Genomic DNA, 20,614 nt, shown 5'->3' with positions numbered 1-20,614 from the left:
CAAAAAAATGTGAAATAACTGAAAACATGTCTTATATTCTAGTTTCTTCAAAGTTGCTATTTTTTTTATATTTAATACCATATTCAGCAAGCCATACTGTAACTTGACAAATATTCATCTGTGGGCCAAATCACTTTGCATTCATTGATGCCTTCAGTGAGAATCTACAATGTAAATAGTCATGAAAATAAAGAAAACGCATTGAAATGAGAAGGTGTGTCCAAACTTTTGGCCTGTACTGTATGTCTGGTTTAGCCTACACAAGCTTGCATAAATAACCATTGACAACTTGTTATCAGTTTGAAAACCAAGTGCATTTATTCACTCTTCTTCATTTAGAAATTCCTGTGTGCTGTGCTTCCCTGCCATCCATTCAGTACGGTTGCAGTCAGCCTGATCCTCCACCATCCAGTAGAGTGAGGCGGCACCTAACAGAAATACATGTAGAAGAAAAAAGATAGATAGTGTTAGATAAATATGTTCAAATGAAACTGAAGGCTACTTACAAGTGAAACTTTAGAATAATGTATATAATAATATAGAATATATATATATATATATATATATATATATATATATATATATAATGTTTGTTGAGTTTAAAAATATAATGTTTGTTGAGTTTACTGTCAAAATGCTAGGCTGAAGATGGTGTTTGAGAATAGAATAATGTTAACCTGTTGAGGAGTACGGTCACAAATATGTGATCAGATGCAGCTGGGCCCCTGGGAGTACGATCACAAATATGTGATTAGATCGTTTTCAAAAAAGGTTCTATAACATGACGCAACAATTACCCTCAGGGACTTTTCTGCCATTAAACAATTTTAAGAACACTGAAACTATAGAACGTTCGTGTAGAATTCTAGAAGGAGCCAGGAAAATAATTCACTCTCTGGGGAATGGCATTGTCTTAAAGAATTCACTCCTCAACAGGTTAATTCAGTTTTGCAAGCGTTAGCTGGGTGAGCTCAATGAACCATGCCACTGTTCGTCCGAACAATTTTGCTGCCCAATGAATGGTTAATGATAGTCAGATATGACTTAAAGTTAACTTATATCAGTATTGTTAGCCTATTAAAATCACAAAACCATACAAGGTTGAGCAAGGTCACAAGGAGTTACATAAATGTTAACGTTAGCTGGTAGAAGCTAAAACCTTCACGTTAGCCAGCAGCACATCATCTTCAGCCTATCATTTTGTCAGTAGGCCTATACTAGCAAATATTTTATGTAAGAGATGGGAATGATCTTAGTAACTACAAGTCTTTGCTTTCTATCATCTTTTTCTACCACTATTACACTTGCAAAAAAGGCATTCTATCAGAGCAAGATTGAGAGCGCCACTGACAGTAGAAAACTTTTTCAACTTTCAAGTCTCTTCTCAATCCTCCACCACCGCCATCAGCTACTTCACTGTCAACAGATGACTTTGCAACATTTTTCACTGAAAAAGTTGCTAAAATAAGTGCTCAGTTTAATGAACCTATAAGGATAGCATGATGGCATCGTTTGACTCTTTCTCTCCTGTTGATGAGAAAGCGGTCTCTCAACAGCGAAGTCGTCCAACACCATGCCCTTTTGGATCCTGTCCCGTCCACTCTTCTACAGTCTATCGCACCTGCTGTTCTACTGGCTGTCACACATGTGTTTAATACTTCGCTCAGTTCTGGAATAGTTTCTTCTTTTAAAGGCACACTATGCAGGTTTTTTAGCTTAATATGCAAGTTTTTTCGCTTAATTTACCTTAATTTACCAGCTTCAGAGTCATTGGAATGGTTATATGACTTTTTTCGGGTTGAATGGTGGCCATCTGCCTGTGAGCGGAAAAACCACCCTTGCAACTGTGGGCCGCCAGGCCGACGGCCTCAGTGTCAGGAAGTATAACGAGTGTAACAAATTGCTTTACTGCATTCAAATACACATACACGCCAGGCACCGGATAGAAAAAGGTAGCGATGGAGTTTCTCAGACATTAGTGATGACAAAGCCAGCGAAAAAGAAGCAAAAACCGAGAAAACAGTAAGGAAATTGCCAATACTGCATAGTTTACCTTTAAACAGGCAAGGGTTACACCTTTGCTGAAGAAAAGTACACTTATCCAACTCGTGAAGAACTACAGACCTGTCTCCCTTCTTCCTTTCTTGTCAAAGGTTTTGGAGAAAGTGGTCTCCAAGCAAGTAGGCCTATGTGACTTCCTTTATCAGAATTCTACTGAATCATACATTCTACTGAAACTGCTCTTCTGTCTGTGACTGAAGCATTGAGAGTAGCTAAGTCCTCTGCTCAGTTATCAGTATTATATTAAGTGTACTAGATTTATCTGCAGCCTTAGGTACTGTTAACCATGACATTCTCCGTTCTACACTAGCTGAACTGGGAATTTCTGGGAAAGCTCTTGACTGGTTTGAACCTTACCTTAAAGAAGCATAATAATCCTCTACGGTCTGAGGAACTAGTCCACCCAGTGATTCTAGAAAGGGGAGACGTGGAGATGTGGTGTAATGTATGTTATTAGATATGCGTGATGACATCATCTGTAAGGTCAGAGGTTATCAGTTAAAGTTGCCGCTAAGTGGGGGTGGCTACACATAAATGCATGTTAACTTACAGTCGGATTCACAGTTTATTCATTAACACGACAGAAATCCGTGGCCAAAAACATGATATACGCCGAAGCCTGACAATATGCGTTTAATTATAACGTAACATAAATGAAAAATCAAATCCACTCCCCGCTCCTGTGTTTCAGCCTATGATTTCAGCAGAGTTGACCACTAGATGGTAGTGTTGAGCTATGTACAGCTCCACCATTGTAATGTACCCAGAGTTCTCTGATTCCCTCTGCAGATCATGAAAATAAACTAATGAACTAGGCCTACACCATCATCACATAATGAGACATGCTTTTTGTTTTTAAGCCAACTGAATCACAATGGTTAGACAAGTTCTGGTTAGGATAACTGTTTCTAACATTCATTTTTAAGTAATGGGGATTGGTCCTCTCTCCATGAATCTATTCTTTTTCTGTCTCTGCCCAGCCAGAGTAACTGTTCATCTCCCTTAAACCATATCGTCATTCGTCAACAACAACTGGCACCTCACCTTGCAGTTCTTCCTCGAGTGCTAATCATGAGAACGATAATGAAGTTGCACCGGTTGTAGTCTAATCGTTTTCAGGAGACGAGCCTCTTTTTTCCGAGAATACCCAATCCCTTTGGGTTCACATACTGGCCTGCCCCCGTTTCTACGTCTCGTCGTAAACCGGAGGAGAAAGCGAAGGAAAAACATCCGATTCGTCCTTGCTCGGTGTGCAGTTCTTGAATGCAACTAGGAAACCCGTATGCCTGGAATGAGTGATTGAGGTCTTATAGCGACTAAAATGACGGTCGGCGAAAGAAAACATAAACGGTATTAAGACTAAACGCATACTTGAATGACGCAAGTTTGTTTTTTTGTCGTTGCTACTCACGTAGGCTATGTGTATTGTAACATTGTATCGTTGTTTACACGGGAAATTGTAGTGGGCAGCATGATGGCTACAAAGTTGCATGAATGGTTTTTGTTTTTCCTAGTGCGGTGGATCTAGATGCTGTTCAGATATTTTCATTAGACATCGACGTAGCCGTCATGCATAAACATTATTTGTCATTTTCATTCCTGTTGCGCTGCGAGACCCCCCACTTAACTGTGTTTGTTAAATCTTTTTTTTTTTTTTTGTCAGGAAAGACTGATCACATGCGCTAGGAGGGACCAAAGAAAATGTAGCTGAATTTGAGGTGCCTTTTACTCAAACGTCATCAGAAAATGCTGAACGAGAGAGGTGAAATTTGTGTGTTGATTTGTGCAATAGGCCTAAGGTTTTGCTGTCATAAAATCCAGTCAGAGTCGGAGTTGTGTTGTAAGTGCTCACTTAAGTAATCAGGATAGAATGTATAATGGTCTGACAGGGAGGAATGTAGGACAAAGTAGCCTAACTTTTACTCATAAGGACTTTAAAAACTTAGGTTGAGGCTGACATTGGATCCAACAGTCTTGGTTACTGCCCTATGTATTCCAGAGTTGGATGCCATCTGCCCTGATGTGTGGATACTCTCACACTGCATGTAGGGGTGTATTCCAAGTAGATGGTTAAGTGGCAGATCTGGGTTAATTAACCCAGAGGAAATGGTAAACCTTAGAAGAGCCTTTTGACTTTGTTTAGTTTGGAGATTGAAGCCCCTGGAGCTGCTCTATTATCAAGTTTACAACTTCATCTGGGTTTCCTTAGAATTTCCTGCACCTACTTGGAATCTTAGACAGGTTGTCTATTGTCTCGCCTTGCTTACTTTGAAGGAGATATGAGGTTGCTCAGTGATCAACTTACAAAGCCAACAGAATAACTGTCCTTACAGTTTTCAGGCTTAGCCTACCAGGAGGAAGTTGTTTTGAGTTAAAACTCCATGCAACTACAAAACTCAAAAGGCCTATCAATGCTGCATGCATTTCTGTTATCAGATGAGGACAATCTATTGAATGTCATGGAACTTCCTTAACACCTGACCCACTGGGATTTAAACTGACAAGTGATATCCTCAAGGGGCTTCAGGTATAGTGACTTTCTTAGTGAACCATTTACCTGACTAATGAATTTGAATGAAGTGATTAATTGTCAGACGGCGTCTCTGTAGGAAAGAGGGCAGGAGTATGATGGAGATGGGGGCGCTGCCATTGGAGCTGTGGCGGCTGATCCTGGCCTACCTGCCCCTTCCTGACTTGGGCAGGTGCTGCCAGGTGTGCCGGGCGTGGCGCGAACTGGTCCTCAGCCTGGATGCCACCCGCTGGCGCCAGCTCTGCCTGGGCTGTCCTGAGTGTCGCCACCCCAACTGGCCCCGCTGGCCCAACCTGGAGCCGCCCTCCTGGAGAGAGGCCTTGCGGCAGCACGCCCTGGCCAGCCGCACATGGGCACAGAATGTTCCAGAGCTGCAGTCCTCTGCTTGCCTTACCCTGTTCCGCAGGCGCAAAGACAGGCGCGTGTGGCGTGTGGGGGCCGGTGCCGGCTGTGACTTCGAGACCCTAAGGGGAGCGCTGACGGTGGCAGGACCTTACGACCGGGTGGCACTGCAGCCGGGCCTCTATGAGGAGCAAGCTGAGGTGTCCCTCAAGGTGCCTGTGGAGATTGTGGGTGTGGGCAAGTTGGGCGATGTGGCACTGTTGGTTAGCTTTGATCAGCAGTGCCCTACTGCCCGACTCTGCAACTTGGTGTTGATGCCCGCTTGGTTCTCCCCTGTGGTTTACAAGGTAAGAGAACTACAGCAATGAAAGTTCTTTTGATGTTTTATTTCTGTTAATTAACATGGTTATCCTACGAATGGCACATAAGTTAGGCATATTGATGTTACCTTGCATCTATCTTGTGGTAAAAAAGATATGTCAACAAATCAAAATGAATTATTGAGACCAACTTGCTGAGAGCGTAAAAACTAAATGTAATAAAACTGATGTGGCTCTAATTTAAAGAATAAGTGAAAGAGGTGGAAGTTTACACATATGGGAAAGAACTGTCCTTCATGTTCCCATGGTTGTCTCTCTCTCTCTCTCTCTCACACACACACACACACACACTTATTTTATTGTTTGTGTGCGTGTGTATGTGCAGACATCAGCAGGTCATGTCCAGCTGGATAACTGTAATTTCGAGGGTGCCCAGATGCAGGTGAGGGGTCCAGGCACATGCCAGGCACGCTTCTGCTCATTCGCTCAGGGAGCCTCCGCACACTTCCTGGGCGTGGCTCTGAGCCTGATGGACAGCTGTGAGTTCAGTGGTAGCGACCAGGCCTCTGTGACTGTGGAAGGCCCACCTGTTGCTGAACGCAACTGGGCCTGCAAGCATCTGGCTGCACTTATTAAAACTATGGCAACAAACTCCGTGGCAATGACACCAACAGACGCCCTTAAAGAGGGCATTGTGAACAGTCCGTCCACAGCTATGCCCCCTGGAGGGCCCATCCCCATGGAGTCTTGGACCGGTCAAGACACAGAGAAAGGAGGAGGGCCGAGAGGGGGAAAGGGAGCGCTACTGAGCCAGGGCACGCTGCTGGAGGATGGATGGATCGAGGGTGACCTGAAGAAAGAGGACGAGGAGGTTGGGGGGATGAAAAGAACGGACCTGGCGTACTTGCTCTCCTATGAGGCCCATGGGCTGGCCCACCTGTGGGAGCGCGGGGATGTGGCGGAGAGTGAGGAACCTGGGCTACGCTCCCTGGTCCAAGAGCTGCAAACGGATGCCGATGCACAGATGCTGGTTGCGGCGGTGCACGGCTGTGTGCTGCGTCACTGCCTGCTGCGGGATGGCAAGGGCGGCGTGCACATGTGCAACCACGCCCACGCACGCCTCGAAGCAAACATCTTCACCCGCCTGCACTACGCTGTCCGCTGCATTCAGAATGCTAAGGTAGGGTGCTACGCTCAGAACAACACACCATAAACCAAGTACACCACACACACACAGTTCCTATGTAAGTTACAGCACAAGGAGTGGACAGGTAATTTGCTCAAGTTCCAGTGCATAATTTATTGCACCTTGGCACAGCAATGGGTTTACCTCGTTCCGTTCTTCTTCTGTCATCCTCTTGAGTCATTTATTAATTGTTATCTCTCTCTCTCTCCTTCCCACTTTCAGATGGTGATGTTGGGTAACGAGGTGAGTGGGTGCAGAGCCTCGGGGGTGTTCCTTCGCCTCTCTGCTCAGGGGCTCATTGCTGAAAACAATATCCACTCTAATGCTGAAGCTGGCCTCGACATCCGCAAGGGAGCCAACCCCATCATCCTGGTATTCAATTAACAACCAGTGCATCTGTAATCCTCTTATGAGTTATATTTACTTCTTTTAACAGCTCCACTTTGAGCCTGTGTCACACCTCCATTAATAATGGATCTCTAAGCGACAGTTTGTATACTAGAGTGCAGCCCTATGAAGTTTCAGGCAGGGCTATGAGCAGCTGTTTGACATCACTGCTTAGTAAGAGCCTTATGTTGTCACCATGGTGATGTGAACAGCTATCCCACTCAGGAATGCAGGCCAGACCCTCAAAAGCATACATGAGCCTACTGTGTCTCCCGATGGTTGCAGCTGAGAATTCATGAAAGAGTCATCATATTTTTAATTATTGTCTCATGAGGAATTACACTTCTACTTGTCATGTTATTTTTTGTTGCCTCTGTTCACTCCCTCACTTGCTGCTTTTGTTGCTCTTTGTCCTTAGTGCAATAGAATACACAGTGGTCTGCGTTCTGGGATTGTTGTTCTGGGAAACGGCAAAGGCTCTATCCGTAGCAACCAGATCTATGGCAACAAGGAGGCCGGAGTTTACATACTGTTCAATGGGAATCCTGTGGTCAGGTATAGTGGGAGTTATGAGCATGACATGACATGATCATGACATTAAAACAGTTCAAGTGTTAACATGACATTAAAACAGTTCAAGAAATACTGGTGTTTTTATATGTTAGTTGGTTTGTATATGATAGTAATGATGTAATGATTTGTGTTTGTGGTGCAGTGGAAACCACATCTTCCAAGGGCAGGCAGCAGGCATCGCTGTGAATGAAAATGGCCGAGGCCTAATCACTGGTATAATGACTCTTGACCCCCCCTCTTGTTAAATGTTGTTGTACTGTATGATTTTGTCCCTTCTCCCCAACTAGTCTCATTTCTGTTTCCCTGCTGCCTGGGTGGTTGTAGACAACGTGATCCGTGAGAACCAGTGGGGCGGGGCAGATATCCGACGCGGTGGAGATCCCGTCTTGAGGAATAACTTCATCTGCCACGGCTACTCTGATGGGGTGGTGGTGGGGGAGAGGGGCAGGGGCCTCATCGAAGGAAACCACATCTATGGTACGCATTTCCTGTTCACTCTCTGTCTCAGGACTTCCTGTTGGACTGCATTTTTAATAGTGACCACAAATCTGTTTAGTAGTGCTTGCTGGACATATAAATAATCCCACTGAGCATTGAATAGATGTTTTAATATTGCTGATGTAGCTGTGCATTTTTGTCTTTGTCTCTCTGTCTCTCTAGGAAACAATGGCTGCGGTGTGTGGGTGATGTCGTCCAGCTTGCCTCAGCTGCTGGGGAACTATATCACCCATAACCGCATGTATGGGCTGGCTCTGTTCTGCCGGAAGGACCCCGAGCCTGGAGCTGGGAGAGAGGGAGGAGTGGACAGGGGGGCCGAGAGAGATGGAGAGAGAGGAGTTGGAGGAGAAAATTTGAATGAGGAAGGCGAGCTGTCTGCCTGGGAGAATGACCTTGACAGCGAGGACGAGCGCTTTTCTGCCAGGCGACCAATCAGTGTTGCACTAGTCGAGAGCAACTGCATGAGCCACAATGGAGGTCATTGATCGACATTTCTGTGTTTCTGTGTACGTAAGAAAAGGTAGTAATTAAAAGCCCAAGTATATGCTTATGCTGATGCCTGTGTGTGTGTTTCCTGTAGCGGAGGGAGTGTACGTGAAGAGCTGTGAGAGTGTGAACATCGTCGGCAACATGGTGGGGGAGAACCGAGGAGTTGGCATGGCCGTGTTGCAGAGCACCCAGCTCACTCGCTTGGTGGGCAACTGCATCCGCGGGAATGCCCATGCTGGAGTGACCGTGGCCAAGGAATGCCGCGTGGAGCTCCGCGGAAATGGTGTCTATGCCAACGGTGGCCATGGGGTCAGTTACTGTGGAGACGGACTGATTGTGGAGAATGATATTGTGGGAAACCGGCGTAGTGGTATCCGAGCAACAGACAATGCAGACGTAAAGGTTAGTAAGGGATGGAACAGCCAGTGACATGATAGGTGATATTTACAATGAAGTTCTTTCTTAGTGATGATGACTGAATGCCCATATCAGTCTCCTGCTTTGAATGCATTATGTGTGTGTGTGTGTGTGTGTGTGTGTGTGTGTGTGTGTGTGTATATATGAATGGTGCAGGTGTTGAGGAACCGAGTCCAGGCTGGCCTGGGCTGTGGGATCAGCATCGAGGAGCAGGTGCGAGGCCTGGTACAGGACAACCTTGTTTTCCAGCGCCACCCGTCCAGCCCCACATCCCAGATTCAACTGGACCCTGGGAACCATGACTGCATGCTGCTCAACAACATCCTGCTCAGCCCCTCACTGCACGGGTCAGTCCCCCCCACCACTGCCTCACAGCCAACACAAGTTTAGAGACAGAAACACCCAGACTAGTTTGCATTCACTCTTTCACAATTCTGATTGCCTTCATATAGTGAGCAGACAGATCTGGTTTCCAGAAATAACCAGCCTGTACTGTTGGTTTGTTTACCAGATCCGGCTGCCCTGACCCCCACTGGGCCCTGGAAAACCCCCCTCCCCGTCCCCATAGCAACGACTCCTCTGGCTCCAGCTCCTCTGCCCATCCCACAAACCTTGCTATCGCTGTAACAACAAGAATTACCGCCTCTGTGGAGAGTGGTTGCCATAACAACGGCAGCATCTTCTGCACAGTTCTTTGAGGAGGACCTGTGAAGATTCTTTTGACTGTACATGTCACTTTGACACTGCAGGGCCCAGATAGCTCTACAACAATATGCACGACAGGATTGGCCTGGCCTGTTGAAAGAAGCTTACTGAGCAACCATTTTACAGAGTTTTGCCTTTTTGTGTGATTAAGCTGTGAACAGCTGTGGTCAAACACCACAGCATGATGACTGAGCCAAGTTTGGGTAAGCAAAACAGGCCTGGTGATAGTGGTCCCTGAGCTAGATACAGCAATGTCTGCTGGCCAATGTACCGAAGTGTCAAGAGCCTTAGCCTTTCCAGCAGATCACATCAGTACAGCAGTGTGTAAGCGGTGTGCCAAAACACATTCCTAACTCTTGAGAAGAACATACTGGAGGTGAGAGGGAATAAAAGCACAATCAGGGTGATGCGCTCTGCCCTACAGAGGCCTGAGGAAGGTAAGCAGCAGTGGCGTGTGCGCCAAGGGACCCAGTCTCCCTCAGTGCCCATCTGCAGCCAGCAGGAGCAGTTCAACCACAACATGCCCCGCTGCCTCTGCCAAGACGACACCTGCCTGGGCTACTCACACCTCACCGAGCCAAAGGACCAGCACCCTTCTACGTCGTTGTTTACAAGGTTTCACTGATCAAGACCCAGTGTCAATGCTAACATTCCATACCGGCAATCTATTTTAAACTGAACGTGTTGTCTTTTCAAAGTACTCTCCTGTGGTTACCTTTGGTAAAAATGAACCCACTATCTTAGTATTTGTCTCAGCTCAACTATCAACAAATCTTTTTTTTTACAAATGTGCCTATCTTTTTGTTTCATTAAAACTGATATATATGCAGTTTGCAGCTCACTGGACTGTCTTTAGCATAGTATGAGAGCTCACTTTTCAATATGACCCAGTAAATGAAAGACATTTCAATGTTTTGATCATTTTATAAACAACTCAGCAGACAGTTTTCCCCCCAGAAGGTGCAGTATAATGTAAGCAAAGGAATTAGGTGTTCATTTGGCACACTTTTACATAAACAATATCTGCATTCTTGACAAATTAGTACACAAGTCTTTAGGGCATGAATGGAACAATCCTGGCCCTTAAGTCCACATTCGTCCCAGCAGCTATTATCTGAGTTTCTTGTGTTTTTTAGTCTGTGTAAATCGTTCATACTTCATGAGGGGGAGCTGTAGAGTGGCGATCCTGTGTTCATCAAATCCAGCCTGGTCCGCACACTCTGCGGGCATCTTACTCAACTTCAGCCCCATGGACTTTGCTACCTCAATCATCCTACAATAATGACATACAAGATACACAAACTTACAACACACACAACTTTGAAGCATAGCTGGTCAAACACAAAGAGATTAACAATGACACACAACAGGTCACTGAGCTGTCAGTGGAGAGGAGGGGGGAGAGAAAGAGAGAGCGCAAGGTCAAACAGTACAGTGGCGGCTACAGTACACACCTGCTGTCGTGTAAGCCCAGGTCCTGATGCAGTCGGGTGAGATTGGCAGTCTGGTGGTTTATGTGTAGAAGCAGAGCCAAACAGTATGAGGCCAGCTTTATTCGCATTGAGGAAGCCACAACGTTTTTGACCCTATGACAAACAGAGAGAAAAAAAATCCCTCCGAAGTCATAAACATGCCTAAAAGAAGTCTACTAGTGCAGTGCCCGTTCAAACATGCTATATGCCTTTAGAAGACCTGTAGCCCAATTTGCCTTATTCACCCGGTGGCCAGAACGAGGCTACAGGGTACACTTGCCATCCAGTCCAGCAGATGCTGATAATGCACTCCGTTAGCAAATTGCCAAAAAAACTCGTTGGTTACTCTGGCAGGCCAGCGGACCAAGATAGTTCAACTTCGTCGTAGTTCATGTCTATGGGCGCGAAGCAGAAAAAAATAACATGCACACCTGATATAAGGTCATTTTTCTCCAGACTGGAATGCTCAGAAATTTTAATAATGTACCTGAAATGGTCAGAAGGGTTTGAGGATCATGAAAACGTGCCCAAAATTCACATTCCTAACTCTATAGAACCAAGATCTTAGCATATGTGGTGAAATTCTGAGCTATGGCCATAGACTTGAATGGAACAACCCCCCATGTGATCAGGGTTCCCAGAAGTGGCTCCTGATGAAATATCTTGAACAGCATATTCTGGATGGCTGGTGGGAATGTCCTTCACATGACCATATACAATAGACATGAAGATGTTGCCAAAAATAGTTGCCTGATGCTGTAAAAGCATTCAGCAAAAAGTGGCAAATTGTTGTATAGTGTTTTTTTTAAAAAACATTTTAAACATTCAAATGTTTGATGCAGTGACTATAATGTATCCAATGCACTTACTTTAGTGAATAACTGTGTAACTGATGGTTAAATTCCCATTAAACTAAAATCCCTGTAAGTATTGCACAAAGACTATGTTAACGTGCAATTAACACGCACCTGCCATGACTGAAACTTTCCACTGTGAAGGTCTTCATCACTTTATTTATAATGATCTTCGGACAGTCATCCTCAGAACCAACTGAAACATGAATGTGAAAATCTTTATTCACAATTAAACACACAATTTTTTTTCCAATATTTTAATTTGACAGCTTCCTAAAATCACACAGGAAGGCATATCCACTTACATTTGCGGGAGATGAATTTCTGATGTGCCACTTTAATGAGCAGGGAGAGGTACCACAGACATCTGGCCTGTCTGTCACGAGCCTCTGGATCCACTGGCATCGCTTCCAAATGTCGCATCACTGTCTGAGGACTGCAAAACATGCACACACAAACACACTGAGCAGAGACTAGCATCACTCAACATCAGTAATAAAACCTAACTGGAGAAAAAACAGAACCAGTGTAGTTGAGATAAGACCGGAGTGATGTGCTCTCTCTTCTTAGTTCCATTCAGTAATTTGGCAGCTGAATTTTGGACTAGTAGTGGACTAGTAGTGCAGTCTAGCAACAGTGGAGTGTGGAGTGTGTTAAACCAAATTAGAGAGAATTGCAGTAGATGTAATGTAGATGTAATGAAGGCATGAGTGAATATCCTTATAAGAAACAAAGGGTTTTAATTTAGAAATAGCTCTGAGCTGAAAAAAGCTACCCTTCACCACACTACTGACTTATTTATTAAAATTCAAAGATGAATCCAAGAAAAACACCAAGATTTTAACTAAATGTGAGAGTGTGTAGACAGGGGACCAAGTGAATGGTTTAGGTCTGAAACAGAGCTACGAGGCCCAAAAATGATTATTTCCGTTTTCTTTTTGTTGAGTTGTAGGACGTTCCTTGCCATCCAGCTTTTGAGGTCATTAAGGCAGGTGAACAGATTTTCCAATGAACAAGCACTATCAGGGGTAACTGGGAGGTAGAATTGAAGTGTCATCTGCATAACAACGATATTTAAAACTGTATTTCATTTTTTAAGTATATTTTTTGGCCTTTTTATCGATAGGGCAGAGAGAGACAGAAAGCAAATCGTAGAGAGAGATGTGCTGGGATTAGAACATGACCACAGGCTGGAATCTGACCTGGGTCCCCATGGGTACTGAGACCCAAATGTGGTACGGTGCTACCACTTGCGCCACAGCTTCCCCAAAATCTGTATTTCTTAAAGATGGTGCTGAGGGAGAGCGAGCATGTATAATGAAAGTAAAAACTGAACCTTGGGGACACCACACTTAATAAGGAGCAGAGGATGAAGAACAGCTTCCTATTCTAACTGAGAAAGTTCTAGTCCTATTCTCAAATAGGACATGAACCATTTATCCACTGGGCCATGCAAACCAACTTCATCCTCCAATCTTTTTGAAAGGATGAGGTTATCATTGGTGTCAAATGCTGCACTAATATCAAGAAGGACTAAGAGGGCATAAAAAACAGTATCTACTGAGAGGAGGATGTCATTGTGGATTGCCAACAGAGCAGATTCAGTACTATGGAGTGAGGGGAATCAGTGAGCTCGGTTCCATGCAGCCAATAAACGGTTTTGAATCAGCTGATTGGGAATAAACCGAATATGCGTGTGTCTTGTAAACACCTTATTCTCATTGAAATAAACCGAATAAGGGCATATTCGATTTACTAATAAACCATTTGCAGACCCTAGCATATGCCTGTTTTAACTGGAATATTGGGTCATGAAAACACCTTAAACGGAATATGCTCCCAGAAGGAAGAGTGTTGTAGGCCTGCGCATGCTCTATCAAATAATATTGAATATTATTTATTATTGACAATATTGACATAAACAGAATTTGGGCAGTAAACTGATTCAAAATGGTGCATGAAAACGTGCTCATTGTTTTACCTCAGGGCCAAGAATGAAAACCCATAGATATACAATGTAACCAAGTATTTGAATGAAACATCATCATTGCCACTTATACACAAAATGACTATAAACGGAGTTATTCCCATGTTGATTTTTGTGTTTCTACTTTGTTGCAGAGACCTCAATTGTATTTGCAGATAAAACATTGATTGGTGCCATGTGGATACAAAAAATAGTTTACAAGATCCTCAATATCACCAGTTTTGCACTTTCTTCCATATCTAGAGCCTAAAGCCTATTTTATGCTTATGCGTCGAATCGACTGCCTACCCCTGCAGACCCCTCTGCGTCGCCGCGAACCCCTCTCAGACCCCTCCGCCGTAGCTCGACTTGCACCTCCAAAAAATGTTAACTTCGCATCGAGGCGATGCAGACTACAAGGACTGTGATTGGTCAACTCGTCCTGTGTGTTGATAGTCGGTGTTTCAAGCAGCCTACTGTGGGGAGTTAGCAACATGCTAGTTCACTGACATAAGCTTTGCAAATAGCTTGGGCATGCAGTACAAACTTTTTCCAATCATACTGAGAATATGTCTGTCTTCTACCTACAACAGGGTACCCCCAGAATTGTCATACCTAAATTTAAGACTTTTTAAGACCTTTTTAATACCACTTCAGATGAAATTTAATACCTATATCGCACCCATTCGGATAGAATAAATAATATTAAAGGTAAGATTAAACCTCACATAATTACTATTTACAAGTGTTTGAACATGCCAACATGAACATGACAGCAGTGCAGTGGCAACGCAAAGATTTGTCGCGGTAGTAACGTGAATGAGGCTACGTTTATACGGTGACGATGAAAAGAGAAGACGCAGAAGTGGCGTCTCGTCTTTTTTATTCGCGTTTAGACGAGCATTCTCAGGGGGAAATCTTTGTTTATATGAAGACGCAAGAGTATGTGATATTCGATTGGATATGCATTCCAGACCGCTGGGTGGTGGTGTGATAGAACCCCGGTACGTCACGCGCAGACATTCTAATTTGACAGTTTAGCCAGAGAGGTAATCAAGGATCTTTGGTTTAGCCGTTTAGACGGAGACTCAACCCGGGTTCTACACTCTGGAAGGAGTCTTCAGATTTTTGCGTCTTCAAGCCCCGATGGCGGGGTCGCCGTGTAAACGAAAGGCACTTATGATAAAATATTTTGTCGTCTTCCTTCGCAATCGTTCTCATATAAACGGCCCCTGAATGTCCTGCTTCATGGACAAATGTACACGGAATAGAACCTAGTTGATTTCAGGGATTAAAGTGAAAAAAAAAAACTTTTTTCAGGCCATAAGTCATACATTGTTCATATCTACCTATAGAGATAGCACCCCTTTTGCGGTCGCGACCTATTGGTTTTTAATTAAAAGATGCAAACAGCAAAGTAAAGCACCAAATAAACACCAAAACGAGGCTACAGGGTACTCTTAAGTTACTATATAATTAATGCCACCTACAGGTGAATGCATAGAACATAACAATCCTATGGTTTATGTACCCTGTAGCCTCGTTTTAGCCGCCAATGGCCGCCATGTGAATAAGGCGAATTGAGAGTGTTCTTGATTGAGATTGAGTTTTCCTGATGAACAAAATAATATTTCAATACCATCCCTGACCATTGCTGATTAACCATTGCTGTTCTTTTCTACTGCAGCAATATTGTAGCAAGGCTTTAACTTACACTCTTATTGAATTACTTCAGGCCAAAAGTATTTAAAGGGGAGATTTTTTTTCTTGTTAATATGCAATTCAACACCAAGTAAAATCTATAAAATCAAAGTTTGCAAGACTTCACATTTCCTCATCAAAGTAACGAATCAGAACAGTCTAGATATTGTTCATATTTCCATTTGTTGCCTCATCCGCATTTAATGAAAACATGGTAATTTTGAGTTTTACAGACAACTCAGTTTTCCAATGAGCAGCAATACTGTGTGTGCTCATGCAACAGGTCTGCGCATCTGATAACGACAATCTGGAGAGGGCGCTTTTGTCTTCAGCAACAGATTGTATAAGGTTGACAAGAGGTTGCGATATGGTGAGGGACAGGTCGTGTTGCGCTATGAAAGAACATGCGTAGCCTACTTAGCGCAAAAACGGTCAGCCATAGATAAACGTACACAAATCATGACGCTAATATGCGAGGTTCTGGTAGGCCTACTGGTTATGGTTTTGTGCTATACATTAATAATAGCAACGTTTTAAGTTGACTATTTTAATTGCATGGTTATTTTTTGTCAACATACGCTCACAACCTACTGTCGTAAGAGGCCTAAGCAAAATAGGCTACAAGGCTGTCTGCGTCATAAAAGACTGACCCCCCTTACTCAACATAAAATAATAATGTCGCGAACTGTTCACGCTCTGAAGTGAACACGCTCAGTCAAAACCTTGCGTCGCAAATTGTGAAAAACATTGTTGTACATGTCATAACAGACGGGAGGCATAGGCTACGGTTTATATTGCGTCGCTTTACACATAATGTTAGTTCCATTGATTAAAAACTGTAACAATAATAGTACATCGGGTGGCATAGCAGGCTATCTGTTCAAGTCATAGGTGACACCCAAAATGAATGACCTCCCCTGACAAGAGTTCGCGATAGTAAGAAATTGTCTACATTGATGCATGGAAAGAACACAGGCTCCGAGTTCGCACATAGAGCTCACAATAGCATATCCAAAAAAGTTAAACGGATTGGGCAACCTCATCAGCTGTCTCGATTGTGTCACTATAATCCAACTTTTAGACCGTCCCCCAGACGTGTTCTTTTTTTTTTAAGCAACTGCCCCAGGCCAATGAGACAAGCGTGTAGCTACAACATAAACAAAGCGAAACTCATGGCTGACGTATCTTCTTGAGCGATATCTGATTGAGACACAGAAAGTTCTCAAGAACACTATTAGGTCTTTTAACATCTACCATCACATACATTCATTCATCGGACCTAATATTTGTAGTTGCCTTAAAAAAAGGAAAAGAAAAGGTGATAGACCCCCCCCTCCTATTTTTTTTCTCACCGGATCTGCATCGATCTCAAATATGACATTTCTAAAATCAAATTGACGGAAATCCGTCGTACGACGGAGAACTTTAATCCTTGTGATTTACGCTACGTGAGGATATTAGACTAAATCTACTGATCATTTGAAAAATTAAGACCTCCGTGAAAAAATTCCAGACTTTGAGGTGAAATTCAATACTTTTTAAGGCCTTAATTTAGGAAAATGAAATGTAATACTTTTTAATACTTTTAAGACTCCGCGGGTACCCTGTACAAAGTTTGGGCAGGCTAGGAATAATACTTTTCCAGATATTAATGCCCAAACATGGCCTCCAAGATAAGGCATTTCTGAAAATGTAAAAATGATACAAAATCAAGGGTGAAAAAATATATACGAAAGCATTGGAATTTAACAAAAATATTTTACAGGTCTTAGTTTTGGGACCTAAGGGCAGTAGACAAACTTTAGGAATTAGGTAGACAAACTTTGAGCAACACTGCTTAAAATTGAGTTATATTGCTTAACTGTCTTGTCTGATGGGTATCTTTGGTCTGGTTATTTTTCTGGTTGCTCTTTTATTCTAGGCTGCCTTTTTAAGAACTGGCTTGGGACAACGGATGGAAATTAGCACTCACAAGCTAACTCCGGCTTATTTACAGTTTTTTGTCTGTTAATTAATTAGCATTGTCCCTACCAAATAAACAAATAAATAAAAAATAAATAATGATCTGGGCCTGTGAAAGTTTTGCTTCTGAACATTTGAATTTGTTCATTAGACGTCCAGTTAGATGTTCAGTTATGCACAAATCATGTATATCAAGGTGCTGTGTATGTGTGCCGCCTTCATACCAGCCCTGCTCTCTCATCTTAAGCAGCTCTTCTGAGGTGAGCCCAGCCATTTTCTTTCCAACAGGCTCCAGCGCAGCATACTCTACATCAGAAAGCACTGAAAATAGGTAAGGAAACCATGACAAAAAAATATACTATACTAAAACTGTAACCTGTAATAATAACATACAATATTATAGAAATACAATATACTGGTATACAATATTATTCATATTAACACAAATATATACAGAAACCATGACAAACTGACATCTTTATAAGTAACGTAGTTAATATAGTAGTTGGAACTATTTTCTGAAAATGAACAATTGACAAAAAGTTTAACAGTAGGTCTTTATGCAGTTAAAGACGTTGGACCCACAATGGCTGCCTTGTACTACTCCACTTGCACTACTCCACTTGTACACTTGCACACTTTGCAACTTGTTGTTGTTGTCCTGAAAACACTTCTGCTGCTCTTACATAACTTGCACCACTATGCCACTTGCATTCTTAGGTCAAACAGAACTACCTCAGCCATTTATTGGCCTGACTTTTGCACTATTATATTGACTGTCTACTGTATGCACAATTGCACAATTTCAACTCAAATTTTGCTGCTCTTATTTTCTTCATTGTATGTGCCTTCTTATTTTTACTTTTTATATTGTTTACTTGAATGTTATGTTTGTCTGTGGACCTAATTGGTAAAATATGTCTTGTCTCCACCATGGGATAGTAGGAAATGTAATTTCGATCTCTTTGTATGTCTTGACATGTAAAGAAATTGACAATAAAGCAGACTTTGACTTTGACTAAAGGATTGACTGAAATGACAGACAAAAGGATACACTCATTAAATGGGTAAACATCTTCCTCTGTATCTGCCTCTGGGTTACACACAGGCAGGTACAGCACTGTGTCTGTCAAAGCCTCTGAATCCGCCACCTCCTGTTGGAGGACTGACCAAGAAAGGAGACAGATGAACACATACATTAGTCTACAGCGCTTTAAAGATTACAAATGGACAAGCCGCTCAAAATATTCAAGACATACAAATACCTTAAAACAGCATCTTTCCTGATTTATACTATTACTAAGGGGGTGTTTGTAAGAGGGTATGTACGTGAAACACATGTGCATCACCTTCTATGCCCTTCTGCTCAATAATGTTACTGGCAGCTTGGGCCACAGCCTGCTGCAGAGAGTCATCAGCAACCTGGTTGTTCCGACGAGAGCTCAGTGCACGCTTCTGTTTCGTTGTTCCAAATGCCTCAATCAGAGAATCCACCTTCACACAGCATGCAAAGAAATGTTGTTTAGGTCAGAACAACAACACACTGTGTCAGCATCCACTTACTCTCTCAAGAACTACTGGAATAGTATACGCAGGCACCCCACCTTATGTCTGTAAGACTTTTTGGTGTCAGGTTCATCAGCGGGCATGGATTCTCCTATGAAAAACAACACAGTGAGCCATTGGATGTATGAGTCTGACATCTAAATGGTACGGACAGATATATCCATAGATTAATAGATAGACCAATAGTTTCCTGAGAGAAATTTAAACATCCAGTAGAACACCAGTACAAACCATAACATTATCAGCATAGTCTACATAAGAGACTGAATAGGGCTGATACTCTGTAAAGTTTTAGATATTCAGAGCTGTTGAGGAGTTAACATTTGCAGAGGTTGCAGATTTCAAGCATGCACAAACCTGGAATGAGAGGCTGCATGTTGAAGAGTTGAGCACTGTGCACTTCCATTTGCATGCTGGTCTTATCCAGGACTCCCACATAGTACCTGAACACCAGCCAACCAGCGGTCGTGTTACATCTCAATCTTTTCACAATTTCCATCCAATTTAACATAAAAAGACAGGTCCGTACTTGCACATGTTGTTGCATCGCAAAGATCCTGTGCCGAAGTTGTTCCCTACATATGACAATCTGTTAGACTCCGCCACCTGAAAGACATGTTAGCAGCACATTTGCTCAATCTGATCATTTCTTTGGGTTTTGTCTTTGCAAACTTGCCACTAATAAAACTTATGTAAGTTATCATAAGCGATTCATTACTCCTTTACCAGGATACGTCGATTCCTTTTTCTTGGGTTGCTAGCAAGTACATTCTTGTAATAGTTGAAATCCAGTTGGTCCGTATTCGTCACGTTCCCATTCGAGAACTGTACTGTAGGCAAATGAAATACAGAGATAAACTAATCTGAGTAAACAATGCACCACTTTAATGCTGCCAAAGTTCAAACGTATTACAGAGTATTTCTTTGGAAAATAAAGACGTATGGTATGAAGTGCATTAAGTGGGCTGTCAACCACGTGGCTATGTCTTCCGTCATCCTTGAAGCTCCATGACTATCTCGGCGAAATCGAAGTATATCTCTTAAATCAATGTCACACCACCAAATGTGTTCTAGAAGTAAACAAATATTGACTTACAGACCGCAACATTGTCGTCCTCTTTCTCTTCCTCACAACACTTCCATGTGTAACTGGAAGCCGCCATTGTTGTTGTTGAAACGTGACGAACGAAAGGGGGAAGGATTGTCAACCAAAGAAGTGCGACACCTTGAGGTCTGGAGTGTAGCCTGCTGATTATCTGTATGACCATCTTTATCAAATGACATTGATATGATGTTGATTTTCCATCAAAATCATCATATTGGTTGAGATTAAAATCTCATTGAAAATAGGTATTGAATCAGCATTACAATACCGGGCAAAAATCCAAGGAATCAAGGGTAAAAGTAGTATGTAGGGCTAGAAGCTATAATGAAAGCACTATGTGTGTATCGCTACCATTTTGGTAACTATAATGAGCTATTTGACGCCTAACTAAACATATGGTGCCTATGCTGAATTACGTTAATCACTCCTATGAAATATTGCTAAATGTGCCTGCCTCGAAACAGATGGTCTAATCAACCA

General features: G+C 42.8%; 2 protein-coding genes and 1 long non-coding RNA gene across 5 annotated transcripts; 1 reads left to right on the top strand and 2 right to left on the bottom strand.

Annotated features, from left to right (window-relative positions):
• Positions 1-311: 311 nt before the first annotated feature.
• LOC121723800 lies at positions 312-3,243 on the bottom strand. The gene is made up of 3 exons (XR_006035045.1): positions 3,106-3,243; positions 2,419-2,473; positions 312-428 (listed from the first exon to the last, which is right to left on the bottom strand). It is a non-coding gene; the product is annotated as an uncharacterized LOC121723800 (long non-coding RNA).
• Positions 3,244-3,276: 33 nt separating this feature from the next.
• Positions 3,277-10,322, top strand: fbxo10 (F-box protein 10). 2 transcript variants are annotated; one of them, XM_042109309.1, is made up of 13 exons: positions 3,277-3,411; positions 3,725-3,779; positions 4,498-4,588; positions 4,671-5,280; positions 5,639-6,433; positions 6,662-6,811; positions 7,245-7,381; positions 7,542-7,612; positions 7,724-7,876; positions 8,060-8,374; positions 8,478-8,788; positions 8,960-9,150; positions 9,315-10,322. In XM_042109309.1, exons 4-13 carry the CDS (start codon positions 4,687-4,689, stop codon positions 9,499-9,501), a joined length of 2,904 nt encoding a protein of 967 aa, XP_041965243.1. In that variant the 5' UTR covers positions 3,277-3,411; positions 3,725-3,779; positions 4,498-4,588; positions 4,671-4,686; the 3' UTR covers positions 9,502-10,322. The 2 variants fall into 2 exon arrangements, with proteins under 2 accessions (XP_041965243.1, XP_041965235.1); XM_042109301.1 differs by having other exon boundaries at positions 3,725-3,823.
• A 94-nt stretch (positions 10,323-10,416) lies between these two features.
• Positions 10,417-20,284, bottom strand: polr1e (RNA polymerase I subunit E). Of its 2 annotated transcripts, none has more exons than XM_042109562.1 (12): positions 20,126-20,284; positions 19,756-19,859; positions 19,559-19,635; positions 19,387-19,472; positions 19,068-19,120; positions 18,813-18,957; positions 18,518-18,628; positions 17,688-17,784; positions 12,140-12,270; positions 11,949-12,051; positions 10,963-11,094; positions 10,417-10,781 (listed from the first exon to the last, which is right to left on the bottom strand). In XM_042109562.1, exons 1-12 carry the CDS (start codon positions 20,190-20,192, stop codon positions 10,619-10,621), a joined length of 1,269 nt encoding a protein of 422 aa, XP_041965496.1. In that variant the 5' UTR covers positions 20,193-20,284; the 3' UTR covers positions 10,417-10,618. The 2 variants fall into 2 exon arrangements, with proteins under 2 accessions (XP_041965496.1, XP_041965503.1); XM_042109569.1 differs by having other exon boundaries at positions 11,949-12,030.
• Between the last annotated feature and the right edge of the window lie 330 nt (positions 20,285-20,614).

The sequence above is a fragment of the Alosa sapidissima genome, chromosome 1 (assembly GCF_018492685.1).
Source record: "Alosa sapidissima isolate fAloSap1 chromosome 1, fAloSap1.pri, whole genome shotgun sequence".
Taxonomy (NCBI): Eukaryota; Metazoa; Chordata; class Actinopteri; order Clupeiformes; family Clupeidae; genus Alosa; species Alosa sapidissima.
The sequence above is the reverse complement of the archived record's forward strand: the minus strand, read 5'-3'. Positions and strand labels throughout refer to the sequence as shown.

Coding starts and splice junctions, on each gene's coding strand:
- fbxo10 (XM_042109309.1), top strand. CDS start 4,687: ATGATGGAGATGGGGGCGCTGCCATTGGAGCTGTGGCGGCTGATCCTG. Junction 6,434..6,661: donor GCTGCATTCAGAATGCTAAG/GTAGGGTGCTAC, acceptor TCCCACTTTCAG/ATGGTGATGTTGGGTAACGA. Junction 7,613..7,723: donor TGGCCGAGGCCTAATCACTG/GTATAATGACTC, acceptor GGGTGGTTGTAG/ACAACGTGATCCGTGAGAAC.
- polr1e (XM_042109562.1), bottom strand. CDS start 20,192: ATGGCGGCTTCCAGTTACACATGGAAGTGTTGTGAGGAAGAGAAAGAG. Junction 18,958..19,067: donor AAAAGTCTTACAGACATAAG/GTGGGGTGCCTG, acceptor TGCTGTGTGAAG/GTGGATTCTCTGATTGAGGC. Junction 18,629..18,812: donor TGAGCAGAAGGGCATAGAAG/GTGATGCACATG, acceptor TTTCTTGGTCAG/TCCTCCAACAGGAGGTGGCG.